The following is a 16564-nucleotide window of genomic DNA, read 5'->3' as shown; positions in this document are numbered from 1 at the left end:
AGGTGTGGCTTCACTTCTAAGCACAGGCTGGGTTCCTTTATATCAGGCCCGGGGAACCGGTGGCTCTCCAGATGTTGTTGAACTACAACTCCATAAATCCATTCTTTATTTCTTATAGAATGGCATAATGACTCCATTGGATCCTACCTGCCTTTGAACCATAAGTGAGTGCCCCTGCTCTGAGGGTTACTGCACACACAAAAAACCACTGGATGGCTGCACTTAAGCTACACTGTACCAAATAAAGTTGCAAATAAAGCACCGCTTCTGCATCAGGCCACTTTTGACACAAAGGGTTGCTTGTGGAATCTGATTAACTGCATGGAAGGCAGGAGGAGGAGGAAGGTTCTTCAGGCAGCCGTTCAGTTCAAACCCTCACTGTCAGTAGGCTGTGGGGCAGGGCAGGGCCTTTTATTGACAGCTGCAGACTTCTGTGCTGTCTCTGAAAGATCTCAGTGTCCTTGGCTGACTCTTCAGTTCCTGCTGGTGCTGCTTTTTGTGAAACCCTCTTTATTCCTTTGAGTACCTGGTACGGGTGGACAGAATAACCTTCAGCCATTCTGCTGCTCTCCTCTCTTGGGCTGAAATAGAGCAAGACAAAGTATTTCTGTAGCGCCTCTGCCAAAGGGCCAGGCTACACCTGATTATATGTACGCCTTTTAAAAATGAGCCAATTGTGTTTTGAAGAATAGCACCTTCAGGGAGTGAAGAGCAGCCAGGTGGGGGGCAATTTTTGGTAGGAAACTGGCACAAGACTGATCTGGAGATTGCCTGGTGAGTGACTGGAAAGGATTGAATTTCCAGTGGTCAGGGAATGTGGCTTCAGTGCCTTGTATTGTTTCTTCCTTTCCCCGTGTCTACTAGAGGTAGAGAGAGGTTGAAAAAACAACCAAACAAAATTCATTAATTCTAACATTTATTCAAGCCATAGATTTTAATATATATTTATTTTTAGCAAAAAAAAACCCTTGGGATTCCTTAGAAAGCTGCCATATACCAGGTCAGGCTGTTCGTGCATTTAGCCTAGAATTGTTTGTTCTCACTAGCAGCAAATTTCTTTAAGCTGAGATCCCGCAGATTTGAACCCAGGATCTTCTGCATGCAAAGCATGGGCTCTACCGCTGACCTGCAATTCCTCCGCAGAGTACATGCACAGACTACACAGCCTTGACTATAAGCTGGTTTCTCTGCCATGTTTTGGAGAAGATGTGTGTTGGTATAGACAGTTGGATACTAGTATTCATAGACAGGTGATTTTTGAAAAGGAAGAAGTCTGCTGCAAGAAGCAGTTACTTTCCTTGGGAGTCGGATGCTTTTATGATCTCCATTTTTCAGAAGCATCTTCTCTCTCTGAGGCCCCCATTCGTAAGAATATTTAATTACCTTACCAGATTGCAGGGTTTGGTCTTCTAAACATGAAATGCGTGCATTAAAAGCTATATTATGTGTACCTCAAAAGCTATATACACACAAATGTAGGGTGAAGGGGAAGCCTTTATCCCTTCAGAACTGTTTAAAGGGGTATATAGTGTCTTCAATATACATGGCACTTTGCAAAAAAACAAAAGCAGAAAATATAGGTGCTTCTTCCAGATAGCTTGTACATGGCACTTAAGGGGTAGCTTACATAATTCAGCAGAAACTGGGGAATGGCAGAAACCAGCATGTACAAAATAGAGGCTCTTTAATTTTCTTAGATCTGGGCTTCTGCGTGCTTCATGCCATATTCTTGGCACTTCTCAGCTGGGTTTACCTTGATGGCCACTGCCAATGACCAGAGGCAATACAAGCTGGGCTCAGTTAGAAACCCCGTACTGTGTATGCTGTTTCAGTTGCAGAAATATTTCCTTGTAGATTTCCACATTATCGAATGCTTCTCAGATGTTCTGTGCTTGTTCAATATCTACTATAACATAAAAACTCCATGTAGGAAATCTGCACACCGCGTCCCATATTCCCTGCCTGCTGGCTTTCTAGGTGAGCCAGCCTAGCACATTTTGCCCGATGAATAATTTAACATAGATGCGGTTTGCCAAGCTCCTGCTGTGCAACCAGCAGTTAGAGCAGCTGAATTGTTGCATTGCACAAGAGCACCTCGCAGCTTCTTGTGTTGAGCATTGGAGGCACTCTGGGAAAGGGCAGGGATAAGGATTGCCCATTAAGGTAGTGGCACAAGCAGCAATTTGTGCCACAAGAAATCAGAACTGGCAGTGGCAAGGGCATTATTTCTATGGTGGCTTAGGAATTGGTAATAGATGGTCAGTGGGTCTAACGATCCAAACCCTTTGTTATGTTGAATTTTCCTCCAACACAAAATCAGGTATCTTGAACAAAATATTTTCAGCAGATTCCAACCGCCCCTTCCCCAACTTTTAGCTCTCTTGAATTTAAACATATGTGGGCAGATGGCTGATAAAAATCTTAAACTTAATCCCACCTGCATGGATCTGCTCTTTGTGCTTTGCACTCTTCAGTAAAAATCAGTCTATACCCATCCCCAGGCAAAAAAATATCCACACAGATTACAAAACAAAACCCAACACTATCCCTCTCACCAGTTTATAAAAAAATTTGCAAACCAAAAGGATTTCTACAAATTTTGACTGATGTGTAGCATTATGGTGGCCACACTGAAAGTATGTGGTCTCAGAATTGCAATTCCCCCTACTTATGGGATGGGGAGAATAATTGAATCTAATGCAAGGTAGTGGTTAGTTAGGACCCTATACTCAGTGGCTGGGACTCAAATGAAGATTCAGGATAACCCACCTTGCTTTCTGGAGATTGCTCTCTTCCTCTGGCTTGGCTACTCCATGCAATAGCACCTGTTGCTTCTTGACCTCAGTGCTAATGTAGTTGATTTCATTCCAGATACATGGTAGATGCTGCAGACCAGGAGAAGATTGAAGCCTCAAAGAACGAACTTCACAACCTGCTTGATAAGCCACAGCTCCAGGGCATCCCTGTAAGTTGCTCCAGTTCTGGAGAGAGGCTAAGTAAGCAAACAGATCCGTATCGTATGAGTGTGTGATGGATCATAACTAGCAGTGGATGATTAGTGGCAAGCCTTCCAGACCAGACTCTGGATTAAATTCTTCCTCTCTATTTGCATGCTTTGCTCTGCTGGACTGTGTCGTTGGGATGTCTCTTTTCCAAGATATGAAAGGTTTGGTTAGAACAGGGAAACTGTTGAGTGCAATATAGAAAATTTATTACTGCACCATTTGGAAGAGATAAAGGACGCACCACTTGCCGCTGTTATCTTAATGCTGTGAGTCCTTGAGGGTACAATGTATGTGAGTTTGAAGTGAGAAAGTCCGGGATGAGCCAAATGAGTGGTGCTTGCTATTGTATTCCATCCATGAAATGGGAAAATACCCTTGTTCTGCAAAGTCTGTCTGCCACCAGAGAATCTGAAGTCCTTTTCAACATACGTTGCAGCTGAGCTCAACAAAAAAAGCTTATTAGAGAATAGGAAAATATGTAATTGACATATTTGGCTAGGTTTTTGTTTTTTGAAACCCTGCTGATCTTAATTTCACCAGTGTTTTCCTTGTATTCAGGAACTGACCGTGTAGTTTGAAGCTCTTGTGCTGTCTGTTGTCACTGTGATGTAGACCTGGCTTTTCTGATTCCATGCTTAGAAGAAGTTCCCCTGGATTATAAGGAAATGCTTTGCTTCAAGGGTGTCCGTTCTATTGAAACCATGGCTATATAGGGTTTATTCATCATAACCAATGGAGCCACCCTTGGCTGACCCAGTGGTAGATGCGAGCTGCCTATGTGAGCCGTGGACTGAGTGATCTACCCTCTTCTCTTTCTCAGGTCCTTGTTCTTGGGAACAAGCGAGATCTGCCTGGTGCCTTGGATGAGAAGGAGCTCATTGAGAAGATGTAAGTATTTGGAGTTACAGGTATTTGCCTACTGTGGGCTTTTGCATCTCAAAAAGAACCATTGTTGAGCTTGACTGAGGCATTCACATTGCACTGATTGATTGGTTTTCATACACACAAGTCAGTTTAAGAGTTTGGGAAATTGGATCTGGATATGTTTGATGTGGTTGAAAGATCATAATCCTAGATCACAGCAGCATTCTTGAATGAATCAGAAGTCCTGTACATTTTGTTGCCCATTGCCGAATCTGCATGCGTCTCCCTCAGTGGTGTGGAAAGTGAAATTTTCTGCACTGCTTTTCTGCAGAAAAGTGTTTCATAAGTTCATTAATAACAATGAATGCATGACAATTGCAAATGTGATATTAGGCAAGCAAGATTCTAGCTTTGTTTGCTGAATGCAAGTAAAAGAAGCATGCTGTATTAGATCACTGTCTTGGGCTTCAGAAAAAATTCCAATGCAAATCACCCTACTTTGAATTCAAAAAATTTCCAGAAAACCTGCATCACTGCCCCCATCTCCATTTTTTGCCATATCAGAATCAGAAGTGGTTTATAAATCTGCAAATAACCAATAACATAAATTGCTGGAAGAGAGCTAGTGCTTGTATGAAGCTCTCTTAAGGGGCAGGTATGACCTCATGCTCTGTCAGCACTGGCAAGGCTGCTGTAGGATTGCTTTAGTGCTGCTGCATTTCTGACTGCTCACTTATTTCCCTCAGACATGCACATGTTTCCAACAGATGAGAGGCTGCTACCAAGTTACTAAAAGAGAACTAGGCCAAGGCATCTATTTCTCCAGCTGTAAAAATCTTCAGTAATTTGGATCTCTTGCTGCATTCCTTAAAGGGGAAATTTGCTGTTACGACAGTGGGGAGACATCTGCTTGTTTTTTAAGGCTGCTTTGAACTCACAGGTCTGGTTCCCCCACCCCACCCCACCCCCACGGCTGGGCTGTGCAGATCCTTAATTCCTTTCACAAGGTTATGGCATAAATTCCAGAAGGGTAGCTGTTACAGTCTGCTGCAGGAAAAACAACATGGAGTCTTGTGTTGCCCTTTTAAAGCCCTTTATATTTATTGTGGCACTAGCTTTTGTGGACTAGAGCCAGCTTGGTCAACTGCATGAAATGTTTTTCTCAGTAGAGAGTGTGTGGAAATAACACGCACACCGGTTGTCATAGTATTATCACCTACCTTTCTAGCTATGCCAGTTCTACTCTTGTTTTGGGGAGAAGAAATCCACAGCTCCACAGATGCAATATAATCAAACTCACTTACAAAATCTAATCCTGGTGTTTCATATTAGAGTAGTTTGAAGTAGTTTTGTAGACATGTTGACTTTCAGGTCACCAGCAGTGTGTTCTGAGAGAGTTCTCCTTTAGGTTTCCGAGTGCTAATCATTTCTGTGTCCGAATTATGTCTGTGCATTTTCATATATAGAGCCAGATCTGTTTATCTTATGTGGGCAGCAGAAGGGCATTATCAAGACGCCATAGCAATGATAGCCAATGTAGTACCCTCCAGATATTGCTAGCCTACAAGTCCCATCACCCCAACCATTGACCATGCTGTCTGGGGCTGATAGGAGGTGGATTCCAACATTATCTAGAAGGCACCATATTTCTGAACTGTGGGTATATGTTGCACTGGAAGTTGAGCAGTTGAATAAACATCCAACAGTATGGTTGATAATATTAGGTTTGGTAATAGTGTTGCTTGAGTGGACTTGGCACCTGTGTTTGTTGTAAGGCATAGTCCCATTTTTTCTTTTTTCCCGGCAGATAGATATTTAAGATTAGGGTGATGTCTTCTAATGATGACATAACTACCACACAAGGAATACAGATGACCATGATGTCCTGTAGTTCATTGATAAAACATGTTGGAGGGGGTCTCACTTGGAGCTGTAGGTGGCAACAGTTGATGTTCTGTCGCTTTCTTTAGTGGGGCTTTTTTCTCATGGGTCCAGATGATAATGGTGCCTTTGTTTCTCAGGGAGAGGTGAGGCATTTGGGCACAAGAAATAGCATTGCTCAAAGTGGGCCATGAATGTGTTGGAATGTTATATGGAGCAATATGTGTACTCACAGCATTGCCACTGACCTGAAGGGCCAGGAAGTCTAAAAATCTAAAATAATTGTGGGTGAGCACAAAGTAGCAAAAGCCTGGTGACTGGATGTGCTTGGCACCCTGTTGTCTTGGCATTGGCAAGTTGTCTGGCTGTGTCCCATTCTTGGGCTCCATATTACATTATTTGGGGAGTGTTATTGCCAATGGGTGTCATGATGCGAACAGGGCTCCGGAACTGATCCCGTTCGCATCCAGAGGTACCACTGTATCTATATTGGTACCACTCTATATTGCCCAGCCCTATGGCTTCCTGAGTTAATTACAGCCCATGACAAATCCACCAGTGAACATCCTGGCAATCATGGATGTAGAATGTGCCCAAGTGGTATAGAAGAGTACAAGCCTTCAGGAATATTTCCCCTCTTGGCAACACAGCAGGTCTGGCCACAAACTTCAGTACTGTGCATTTTACATAGGAATGTCAGAGGTGTACAATATGCCTTGTGGTTTACAGTGCTTTTTCCTCTGCACATAGGGTGCAATGCAAGGAAGAACTTGTGTGTCTGACAGGCTTAAGCTGTGAAAGCTTAAGCCATGCCTAGTGATTTGCCTGTCTCTTAGGTGCCATAGGACACATTACCATTTCTGTTGGATCGATGATTGATATAGAGCTTCAGAATTTGTTTAAGTTTTAGTGGAAATGCAAAGAGCCAAGGAAACCTTGGACTTGATGTCAGGTTGTTGTTGTTTTTCTTTAAATAAAAATAAAAATACCTTGGAGCCATGTGATGTACCACAGGGTGGCGCCAAAGGCAGGCCAGTGTTTTCATCTTTCCTTTTTTTGGTACTGGCTGGATAATGTGATTGAACGGAGGTCTAGGAATTTCATGATTGTCACGTGCTAAAATGGCGCAATTCAAGAAAACAAAGCTTGGCTCAAGGCAAGCATCTTGGAAGATTAGAAGGGAGCTGGAGAGAGGAAAAAGAAAATTTTCAAATGTGTTATGTGTATAAGACCTAGACAGGAGTTGTGCTATCCTTCTCCCATGCTATTTGTCTACCAGGGTTAACATTTTGATAACTTGCATCCAGCAGTAATAACCCTCCTGTTCACCACTGAGGAGATCGAGCTGAGGTGCTTTGTTCACATGGGGCTGCTGTTTGGGGCTAGCTTTGCTGGCCAAACCAAAAACTGGAGTCACCAGCTCCCCTCCTGTCAAGCCCCTTCCCATTGTCTTTCCTGACAATGTATACACATTGTCACATGCTGTTGGGTGCTTTTGCACAGCAGCACCTTTCCCAAGGAGTGTTACCCAATGCCCTGGGGCGGCATTGGAGTGGGGAGAATAAAAAATGAAAAAACTGAATTTCAGCTATTATTGGAGGGGAAAGGAAAGCAGCTGACTGTCTGAAATATATTGCTAAAGAAACTCTGAATAGAAACCCAAGTCGATGGCATAATAGGATAGAGAGATGCAGATGAAGTGTGGATTTTGTTTAGTTTTATAGAATAAACTAAACAAGTAGTAGTAGTTTATCTTGACTACTATAACTAAATAAAGAAAATTGCAATGCAATAGCACTGGAATTCCCGAAGGAATTAAAGGGGAATAAAGACAGGTGACAAGAAATGTTGGTTTTGTGAGGAATAGATTTCCCTTACATCTTGTGGAAATGTTGGATAACCTAGAAATAATAGGTTGACGGTAGCTGTCTATTTGGGTGAGCTCAGACAGTCTTCTGAGAGAATGAAGTACAGTCATACTTCTGGTTACAGCCGCTTCAGGTTGCGTTTTTTTGGGTTATGGACCGCCAAAACCAGGAAGTACTGGAACGGGTTACTTCCGGGTTTTGGCAGTCGCGCATGCGCAGAAGCGCTGACTCACAACCCACGGGTGCGCAGACGTGGGTTGCGAATGCTGTGGGTAGTCAACGTGCATCCTGCACGGATCACATTCGCAAACCCACTGTAATGCCTTCCAGACCCTCCATATATTCATGAGTGGGTGTTGGAATCCACATGTATAGGCCCCCATTGGATTGTAAGTGGGATATTATACATGGGACTGGCAGGAAAATGTAGAGGAGTCACTGCTGCAGGGAGAGAGGCACGTTTTGCCCATTTCATTGTGGATGCCTTTCTCTGTATGTAGTTCTTTCCCCAAGGAAGCCTGACATTCTTGTGCTTCTGTTTTTCCTTCAGGAACCTGTCTGCCATCCAGGACCGAGAGATCTGTTGCTATTCAATCTCTTGCAAAGAAAAGGACAACATTGGTGAGTGTAGAAGGGAAGGGGGAGGTTGCAGGGTCAGAGTGCCTGACAATTTTAAGGGGAATGGTTGGGGCTTGAATGCACCGTGACACCAAGACTGCCCATGGGGAGAGCTCTCCTTATGCTCTTTGGCTCTCCTGTGTTTTGAGCACTGTGGGACTGATTCTGTGATGGCACTGAATGCCCCCGGGGTCTGCCCCCTCCATAAATAATTAGGGGCGCAAGAAAGCTTTGTGTAGGCCCAGATGTGGAGAAACTGTGACCCTCTGAGTGTTGGTGAAATACAGCTGTTGTTTTCCTTGCCTGTTGGCCATGCTGGCTCAGGCTGGTTGGGATTGGAGTCCAATAACACCTGGAGGACCATAGGTTCCCCACCCCTGTTGAAAGCAATGGTAGAGAAAAAGTTCACTCACATGCAGAGGTCATTCCCTTCAGGACAACATGTTGGGCTGCTGGCAGCAGGGCTACAGAAGTGAATCATGAGCTCAGCTCATAATTTGATAATCTCCTGTGAGGCCCCTGTGTGTTTCCCTTACCTCTAGCTAAGCTTCTATTTTTCATGATGGTCATTAACCGTATCTTGTGTTTGACAGACATCACCCTACAGTGGCTTATTCAGCACTCAAAATCCCGGCGAAGCTGAGAGCCCTTTGGCCAGGTCTTGGATCGGGAAGATGCCATTGTAAAAGCCCAAACGCACCTCCTCCTTTCTCTTCCCCCATCTCCTGCTCTTTCCAACCCTCTCGCCCACCTCCCTCTCCCTAGATGGGTATTTTTAGGGGACCCCAGATTCCTCTTCTGCTGAGATTGAACTCCTGTTTTTATTGTAAAGAAACTGTCTGCCTCCTCCCCCTCCCCCTCGCTCCTTACTCTGGTTTTGGCACTGTTCTGTTGTCGTCGGTGTGTGTACAGTATATATATATATATGTATATATATTTTAATTTTTTAATTTAAGCAATTTTGCTGTTATTAAATGGGGCCTGTGAGCTGTCGCAGGGGGTGGTGCGGGTGGGGCAGCAGGAAATGGATGGGGTGGGGAAAGTACCAAACGCAGTATTGGGAATGTTACGAGCAGTCAGGGGCAGTTGGAATCTTGCTGGAGGGCTTTGGGCAGTATCTTCCCCCAAGAGACCTCCTTCTTTTCCACCTCAAGCCCCTCCCTTCTCCTTCTGCAACAGGATCCAGGGGTCTCTCCCCTCTCTGCTGCCCCAAGCTGCTCAGCACTATGGTTAGGGGATGAGCCCCTGGGAAAGGTTCATAGAGCAGTATTGTTCATGGTCTGAGATTATAGAGGAGTGTTGGTGCCATCTCTTCCTCCTGCCCAGTGTCCGCTGAGCCCTGGGCAGCTTTGGCTCCTACTCAGCTTGCTCCCCAAACCCCCCCAGTATCATCTCCCTCTGCGCCCTGCCTGATGAACTGGCATGCCTGGTGGATGCTGGGCACTCACGCTTTGCAGCCTTTGTGCTCACCTTCTTCTCGGTCTGGTGTCTTTCTCTCGGTCAGCACCTGAACAGAACTAGGCAGTGGATGATGCACATCCCTTGACTGTGTGAAGGCAGAATAAGGGCCCAGGGTTCTGTGCGCTGCCAGAGCAAGATAGCAGATCTGGAGAGGTCTGGGTTTCTCATGACCCTGTTCCTGGGCCTCCCGCTCATGCCAAACGCTTGCGGCCTGCTCAGCTCGTGAGGGACAGTGGGAGGAGACATCTATGCAAGAGTTCCCTTCAAAGCCCTTTGGACAAGGCATAAGGCGCTTCCCTCAAATCCATATCCCACTGCTGCAAATTTCAGAGTGGAGGACATAGCGGGTAGGAATTGTGCTCTGCCCAGTTTGGAGGTGTTTCTGCAGGCCGCAGCCTAGTCCTTAGGAGCGAGGGCTGCCCTCAGTTTCCTAAGCTTGAGCGTGTCCCCCTCCTTGAGCCCAGGGCTTGAGCATACACACTTGCCTGTCCCTCAAGTTAGGGTGTGAGGCTTTGGTCTTGGGTTAAACCAGTGGAGTAGAAGGAGGGCGTTCTTGTTCTCTCAAGCGCACACAAGGCTGTGTGTGAGACGCTTTGCTTCACACCCTACTGGGCAATAGGGTGCTTGAGTTTATAGGTAAAGGGCTGTGGTAGCAAGGGGGAGCTATTCCTGGTCAGGGGTATTAATCCAGCCTAGCGGAGTTGGCAACTGCCCTGTGTTGGTGTTTGCTCACCTGGAATCTACAGCAGCCTCAACAGGGTCCAGGAAGGGGGTCATGGGAAGGATCATTAAAAGGCTTTGTATGCTAGCCCCCTTGTCTCCCTGTGAAGGGCAGCAGGCTGCATGTGGCCGTGTCTTCCCCGTCCCACTTAAGCTTTGGACAGGTGTGAGACTGCAGGGCCCTTCCTGCCCTTGCCTGGCCCTATCCTGCACGGAGCTGCTCCCTTCAGGGCGGGAGGGGGGGCTTTCTAACTGCATCTTTCCCCCTCCTCTTTTCTCATTTTCACAGAATTGCACAAGGAGATATTTTACTTTTTTTTAATTTAATGAATTGTAAAGTGTCATTATTCCTTTTTTAAAATATATTTTTGGCTCATTTTTTGACCTTCTCTGTTGGGAAATGAATCTTGTAACAGTACATTTTTTGCCTCCTAAATAACAATAAATTAACAATTTTGTGTTGGTGGTGGTTGCATTGTGAACTTATTTCCTCTTAACTGGTTCGTCGTCTCTCTCACTCACTTTATTGGAGCCTGCTCTGCTTCAAACTCAGCTGATCAGCCTTCTTTTCCCAGTGGCACCTTCATGGCCTTGGGGCACAGCTTCTACAGGATGACGGCAGCAAACCAAGGAAATCGGAGTTTATCTTTGGAGGCTTGCAAATGTAATTCTCGTATGTTTAGATGTGCTCACCTGCCAGGATTCATGTTTGGCAAATTGCCTGCCACACCCACACACTTACGTGTACACCCGCTGATGGGGACTGAACTGGCTAGGGCTTGCCCATCTTGGGGTGACAGCGGACATCTTACAGGAGAAGTCAGCGCATTGCGTAGCAGCAGTGAAAACGACAAGTGCAGTTGAGAATTATTAAGCAAGGAAATGGAAACAAAGCCGTCGCTAACAGAAATCTTTAGCTAGATTAGATAAATCTGTGGTGTAGTTGCATTTAGAGTATTGTGAACAATTATTGTCACCGCATCTTAAAAAGGACATTGCTGCACCAGAAAAGAACAAGCATAACTATTGGGGCTGTGTTATGCTGCTTGGGAACAAAAGCAAACGTGAGGCCCCTTGGTTTTTGGTTTTTTTAAATATAGTAACTAAACAAGTCCACAAGGTAGCTTTATAAATGATGTGGAGCAGGGGTGGCCAGTATGCCCTCTGGAACCCTTCAGCCCCTGCCAGTGTGACCAATGGTCAGCAGTAATGGGACTTGAAGTCCAGCAGGTGTCTTGAGGACTTGACCCTGATATAGGGAATTAGAACAGGCATCCCCAATCTTCAGCCCTCCAGATGTTTTGGACTACAATTCCCATCATCCCTGACCACTGGTCGTTCGCTAGTGATCGTGGGAGTGATTGTGGCCAAAACATCTGGAGGGCCGCAGGTTGGGGATGCCTGAGTTAGAACATGGACTCACTCAATGAAATTGGCTAGCAGTAGCTAGGAACAGACTAGACCAAAGGAGGCAGTATTTCATATAATGCCTTAGTTTAACTTGTGGAATTCACTGCCAACAGCTGTCTGGCCAGTAGCTTAAAGCTGTACACAAATTAATAGAAGAGTAGGTCTATCAACAGTTTTTCATGATAGTGCAATAGAACCTCCCTTGTAACTTTTGTGGATGTATTTGTACTTGGAAGCATAATACTGAACTAGCTGGAACCTCAGTCTGCTATTTCATATCTCTGTATCTCCTAAATGCTGTTGCAATTTCCCCAATTGCAGACTTAATTGTGTAGCTTTTTCACATGGGGAAGACGGCAAATGGCTTTTATATTCCTGAAGGGAACATAAGACAGGCTTGTTTTCACAGCACTTACCTCTTTACTTTCCATCTTTTGGGAATACCAGTGCTGACAGTATTTCCTTGCAGTAAACCTATCCAAGCTACAGTAAATCTAGGGGAGAGAGTGGCTTCATGGAACAGGAATAGCATGTGGGCATAACTGCCTCTCTTTAAATGCAATGTGCCAATATAGCCTGAAGGGGAGGTGGAGAAATATGTACCACCTACACATTACAAACTATGAATTCAGGATTATATGCATCAGCAGTTCCTGTCCAGCTTTTTTTCTTGCTTACATTTCTCAGTACAAGCATATCATTTTGACACAACCACTTTTGTCCTAGTAGTAAAGGAGTAGGCAGGCCTGTTTGCTAGACCGAATGGAGAAAAACATCTGCAAGTAGCATCACACATGTACCTGGTGTGTCCTGTCAACCTTGTGCCCACTATTGCTGCAGGCAGAGTGGCTAGCCAGTATCATTAATACTGGAGATGAAGTTTTGGCCAAGAAGGGGGTGAGTGTCATTCAGCAGGGACAACAAGAACTCTGGAGTGAATGAGCTGATGGCATTTTTCTGGAAGTGAAGACAGTGCAATTGTATTAGTCTCTAAGGTGCATTGCACTTTGCCAAAAAACATGTTCATGTTGCTGTAGGCTAATACTGCTGCCTTTCTGGAATTTTGATTATCTCAGTAACTTCTTTCTTGTATACCAAGCAGACTTGAAAATTCTAGTGAGGACCAATCATTTGACATTTAATTTGTGTGTCTTTTATTTGAGTTCAGTTTTGGGTCCATGGTAACTTCAGAATGAAATCTAAGAATTGCTATTCTGCACCAGGCCAAAGATCCCCATAACTTAACACTGTCTCTAGCAGTGGCCTGCCTGATGTCCCTGGGAAAATCAACCATCCATCCCTTTGTTGGCAGTTTACAGGTATATGGCCTCTCGTGTGGAGGTGATCGTTCAATGACATTTTCCATCCTGTTTTCTTTATCCAGTGGTTTTCAGGCTTTTGATACTCAGAAATTGTTTCCACATTGCTTGTATGCTGGGGAACCGTTCACAATGGTAGCTCTGTTTGCTGCTTAAAATTAGGACACACTTTCTTGGTCATATGTGTGAGCAGTGGCCAGGACTCTTGTATCCCTTGAGTCTATATGCTTATAAAAATGTCCAGTGCTCCCCAGTGGTTGTGGAGTGCAGTGATGGGCAAAGGAATCTTGGTCTTGTGTGGCAAAGTTTCATAAGTAATTTGAGGGTGATTGGGCTGGTGGTTTTCAAAGCCCATTTTGGTTTGGTATTGTAAATAATAATTTTATTATTGATACCCCACCCATCTGGCTGGGTTGCTCCTGTAAAGTACAAAACGCCAAACACAATTCAACTGCCTTCTCTTTGTCCTTATGTAAACCGCATAAGGTGTGCACCAGCTGCATACACAGAACAGTTTAAATTGGATTTCATGTCCCTGTGATGTCCTCATCCTCGTGGCAGTCTATACTTTCCCTCCATTTGATTTGGATTTTTCGGATGTGCACATGATGCAGTAAGGAAAACAACAAAATGAAATTGCATGCTAATATGTACTGTGTGGGCATATTTATTTTATGCAGGTGGTGACCTTTTGCTGGGTCCCTTCTATCACTACACCCACTATTTCCATTGGTGAGGCACTACTTGTTGGGCTGCTGGGCACCACACAACATTTTGTTGTTGTTAGGACCTGTTTTGTACAGGTCTGGTATATCAGAAAACTATCAAAGATAAATTGAAAATGACTGCATTCACAGGTAAACAATTACCTGTACGCATGCCTACAATCGACCTCAGGGAACTCTGCAAAAGTGGGGAAGTAAATGCTGGCCACATGACCCGGAAGCTGTACGCCGGCTCCCTCAGCCAATAAAGTGAGATGAGCACCACAACCAGAGTCAGTCACGACTGGACCTAATGGTCAGGGGTCCCTTTACCTTTACTGAATGAGAGGATGGCTCAATGCACAGTGCAAATCATGACATGAAGCAGCTCTCGCTAGTATGAATGGGAAACGCAGAGAGTTCAATTGAAACCATTCATGTGGGCAAATGTGCATGAAAGTACACATGGAAAAATCAGGGCTGTGCAACCCCCATGTTTATTAAAACTGTTGTGTACGCAGCCACCATACCCAAACATCCCTGTCTGTCATTCTTTCATTCACTGTCCATTCTTAGGCTGCATGATGCTGATTCGGCCATCTGGCCCCTGCCTACTGGGATTGCCCCAGATCATCTCTTCTCCAGCAGCAGCTGCCTGGGCTCTAGTCCCTATTGGAAATGCCATCATAATGTGCTTGATGCTGTGTCTTGAACACTTGACTGAAGGGGGCAACCCTTTATGGCCCCAACATCTTTGAAATGTTAGACATGCTCCTTTCCTCCCCCCAAACTGCATTCTAGCCAGGCTCGATCTCTTTTCTTTCTCGTTTTCTCTTCTCCCTTCCCCACCCCCAGCTCCCTGACCAACCAGAACCCTTTGCAACAAGCCCAGCATTGTTCTCACTTGGCCCTTGCTCAGGGTAAGCCAGCAGGGAAAGCACTGCATGAATAGCAGCTCCCATCCATTCTCTGCTGTCTTGTTACATATTCAGGTCACATCACCACTTAGGCTATGCACAAACCCCCTCACCCTCCCTGGCAGGGCGAGGATCAAGACAGTGGCCTCCTCTTACTCTCTGTCTCATAATTGCTCTGGGTTGCTTCACTTTGTTGGGACGATTTCTAATCCTCTTAATAGGACAGGACCCCCTGCTAGCAAAAGGCAGAGGCTATCTTCAGAATAGATAGTCTTTCGCCTTCTATGCAAACTGACCCAAAGGTGGACTGTTTAGTCCAAAGATTTTCTCATATTCTGTCCTTTTGATCAATTCTGGGGGGTGGGAGTGGAGTGGAAGTGCCACTTCAGCCCTTGAGATTGCAAGCAGATTTTGCTGTGAGCGATGAAACCTTGAGAGAGATGAGCGTGTCTGTTTTAACACTAGGGTAAATTTGTAAGCAAGAGTGTGGTGGTAGAAAGCAGCAGTTTGAGCAAATCAAATATTTTTGGCTAATGAAGGAACTAACAAAGAAGCTGAAAGAAGGAAGGAGTGTGTCCTCAGCAGCCATAAAAGACAATAGCAGGTAAAGGCAGAAGATCGGCTAATAGCCACAAATGGCAGTGTGTTATCTCGCTCCAGAAACCACAGCAAACTGAGGAAAGCAACTTACATAGGTATTTCAGACAGGAAAAACCATAAATGCTAGAACATGTCCCTAATAGATGTCACTCCAGAATGGGACTCAAATGAGATCAGCCGCCACAATAAATGCTCACCATATAGGAAGACCAATTCCTGCAGAAATTTAGTTTTCGTTTGTTGATAAAACCTGAAAGTAAGGACACTGAAATCCCTACGGTAGTCTTTATTGATTTGAGACTTTGGGAGAACAAGCTGAAATTTACTACAGGCTACACACTGAAAGAGAATTATAGGAAAATGATTCGTAGATGGTATTTAACTCCAAGTAGCTAGGCTAAGATGTATAATATGGAATTGGATCTGTGTTGGAAATGTAAAGAAGTAGAAGGAACCATTTTTCATATATGATGGGCATGCAAAAAAGTTAAAGAATATTGGGAAATGATATATAATGAGATAAAAAAGTGTTTATAACAACTTCCCCCAAAAATCCTGAGGCATTTCTGCTAGGAATTGTTCAGACAGAGGTTCCCAGGAGTCAGAAAAAAATATGTATGCAACAACAGCGGCTTAGGGTTTTTTTAGCCCAAAAATGGAAAGTGAGAAAGGTCCCTAGCAAGAAGGATTGGCAACTTAAGATGATAGAATATGCAGAGTTAGCAGGTCTAACAAGCAGAATAAGAGAACAAGAAGAGCAGGTATTTAAAGAAGAGTGGAATTTTGTTCAGTATATTGAAAATGATTGCACAGTTAAAAATGCTGATAGTATTAAAGTAATTCAACAGTATAATAAATTTTGAAGTGTTGTGAGATAGGAAAATTGAATTCAATGAATATATCAAAATATGCAGGAATGGTAGATAAGTTAAATGAACCTTGGAAGGGGAGCGATGGAAGTCAATGAATGTATGGTTATAAGAAGAGATGTTTTAATTTGAAATGTAAAATTTAATAAAATTATTATATAAAAAAGAAACCCCTACGGTCATCTTGGCTTTTCTATAGTTGGGCGGAACCTTGTTATCCCATACCATTGCGACTTTTCCTCCTTAGTATCCAAACAGAGTTGTGAGTGTGCTCTAGGTTGTCCACGCAGTGATTGTGAATCTCAGTAGGTCTGGTAAGTGTCCTATG

The 16564-nt window shown here is 44.3% G+C and overlaps 1 protein-coding gene across 1 annotated transcript in view; it reads left to right on the top strand.

Annotated features, from left to right (window-relative positions):
- ARL8A (ADP ribosylation factor like GTPase 8A) overlaps window positions 1-9587 on the top strand; it is a 35515-nt gene extending 25928 nt beyond the window's left edge. Inside the window, exons 4-7 of the mRNA XM_053393704.1 lie at window positions 2872-2965; window positions 3826-3893; window positions 8169-8239; window positions 8830-9587. Of these exons, the coding sequence (XP_053249679.1) occupies window positions 2872-2965; window positions 3826-3893; window positions 8169-8239; window positions 8830-8879 (283 nt within the window). The 3' untranslated portion in view covers window positions 8880-9587. The remainder of the gene's footprint in view (window positions 1-2871; window positions 2966-3825; window positions 3894-8168; window positions 8240-8829) is intronic.
- Window positions 9588-16564: the final 6977 nt, after the last annotated feature.

This window comes from Podarcis raffonei, chromosome 6 (genome assembly GCF_027172205.1).
Source record: "Podarcis raffonei isolate rPodRaf1 chromosome 6, rPodRaf1.pri, whole genome shotgun sequence".
Taxonomy (NCBI): Eukaryota; Metazoa; Chordata; class Lepidosauria; order Squamata; family Lacertidae; genus Podarcis; species Podarcis raffonei.
This window is presented reverse-complemented; position numbering and strand designations above follow the sequence as displayed.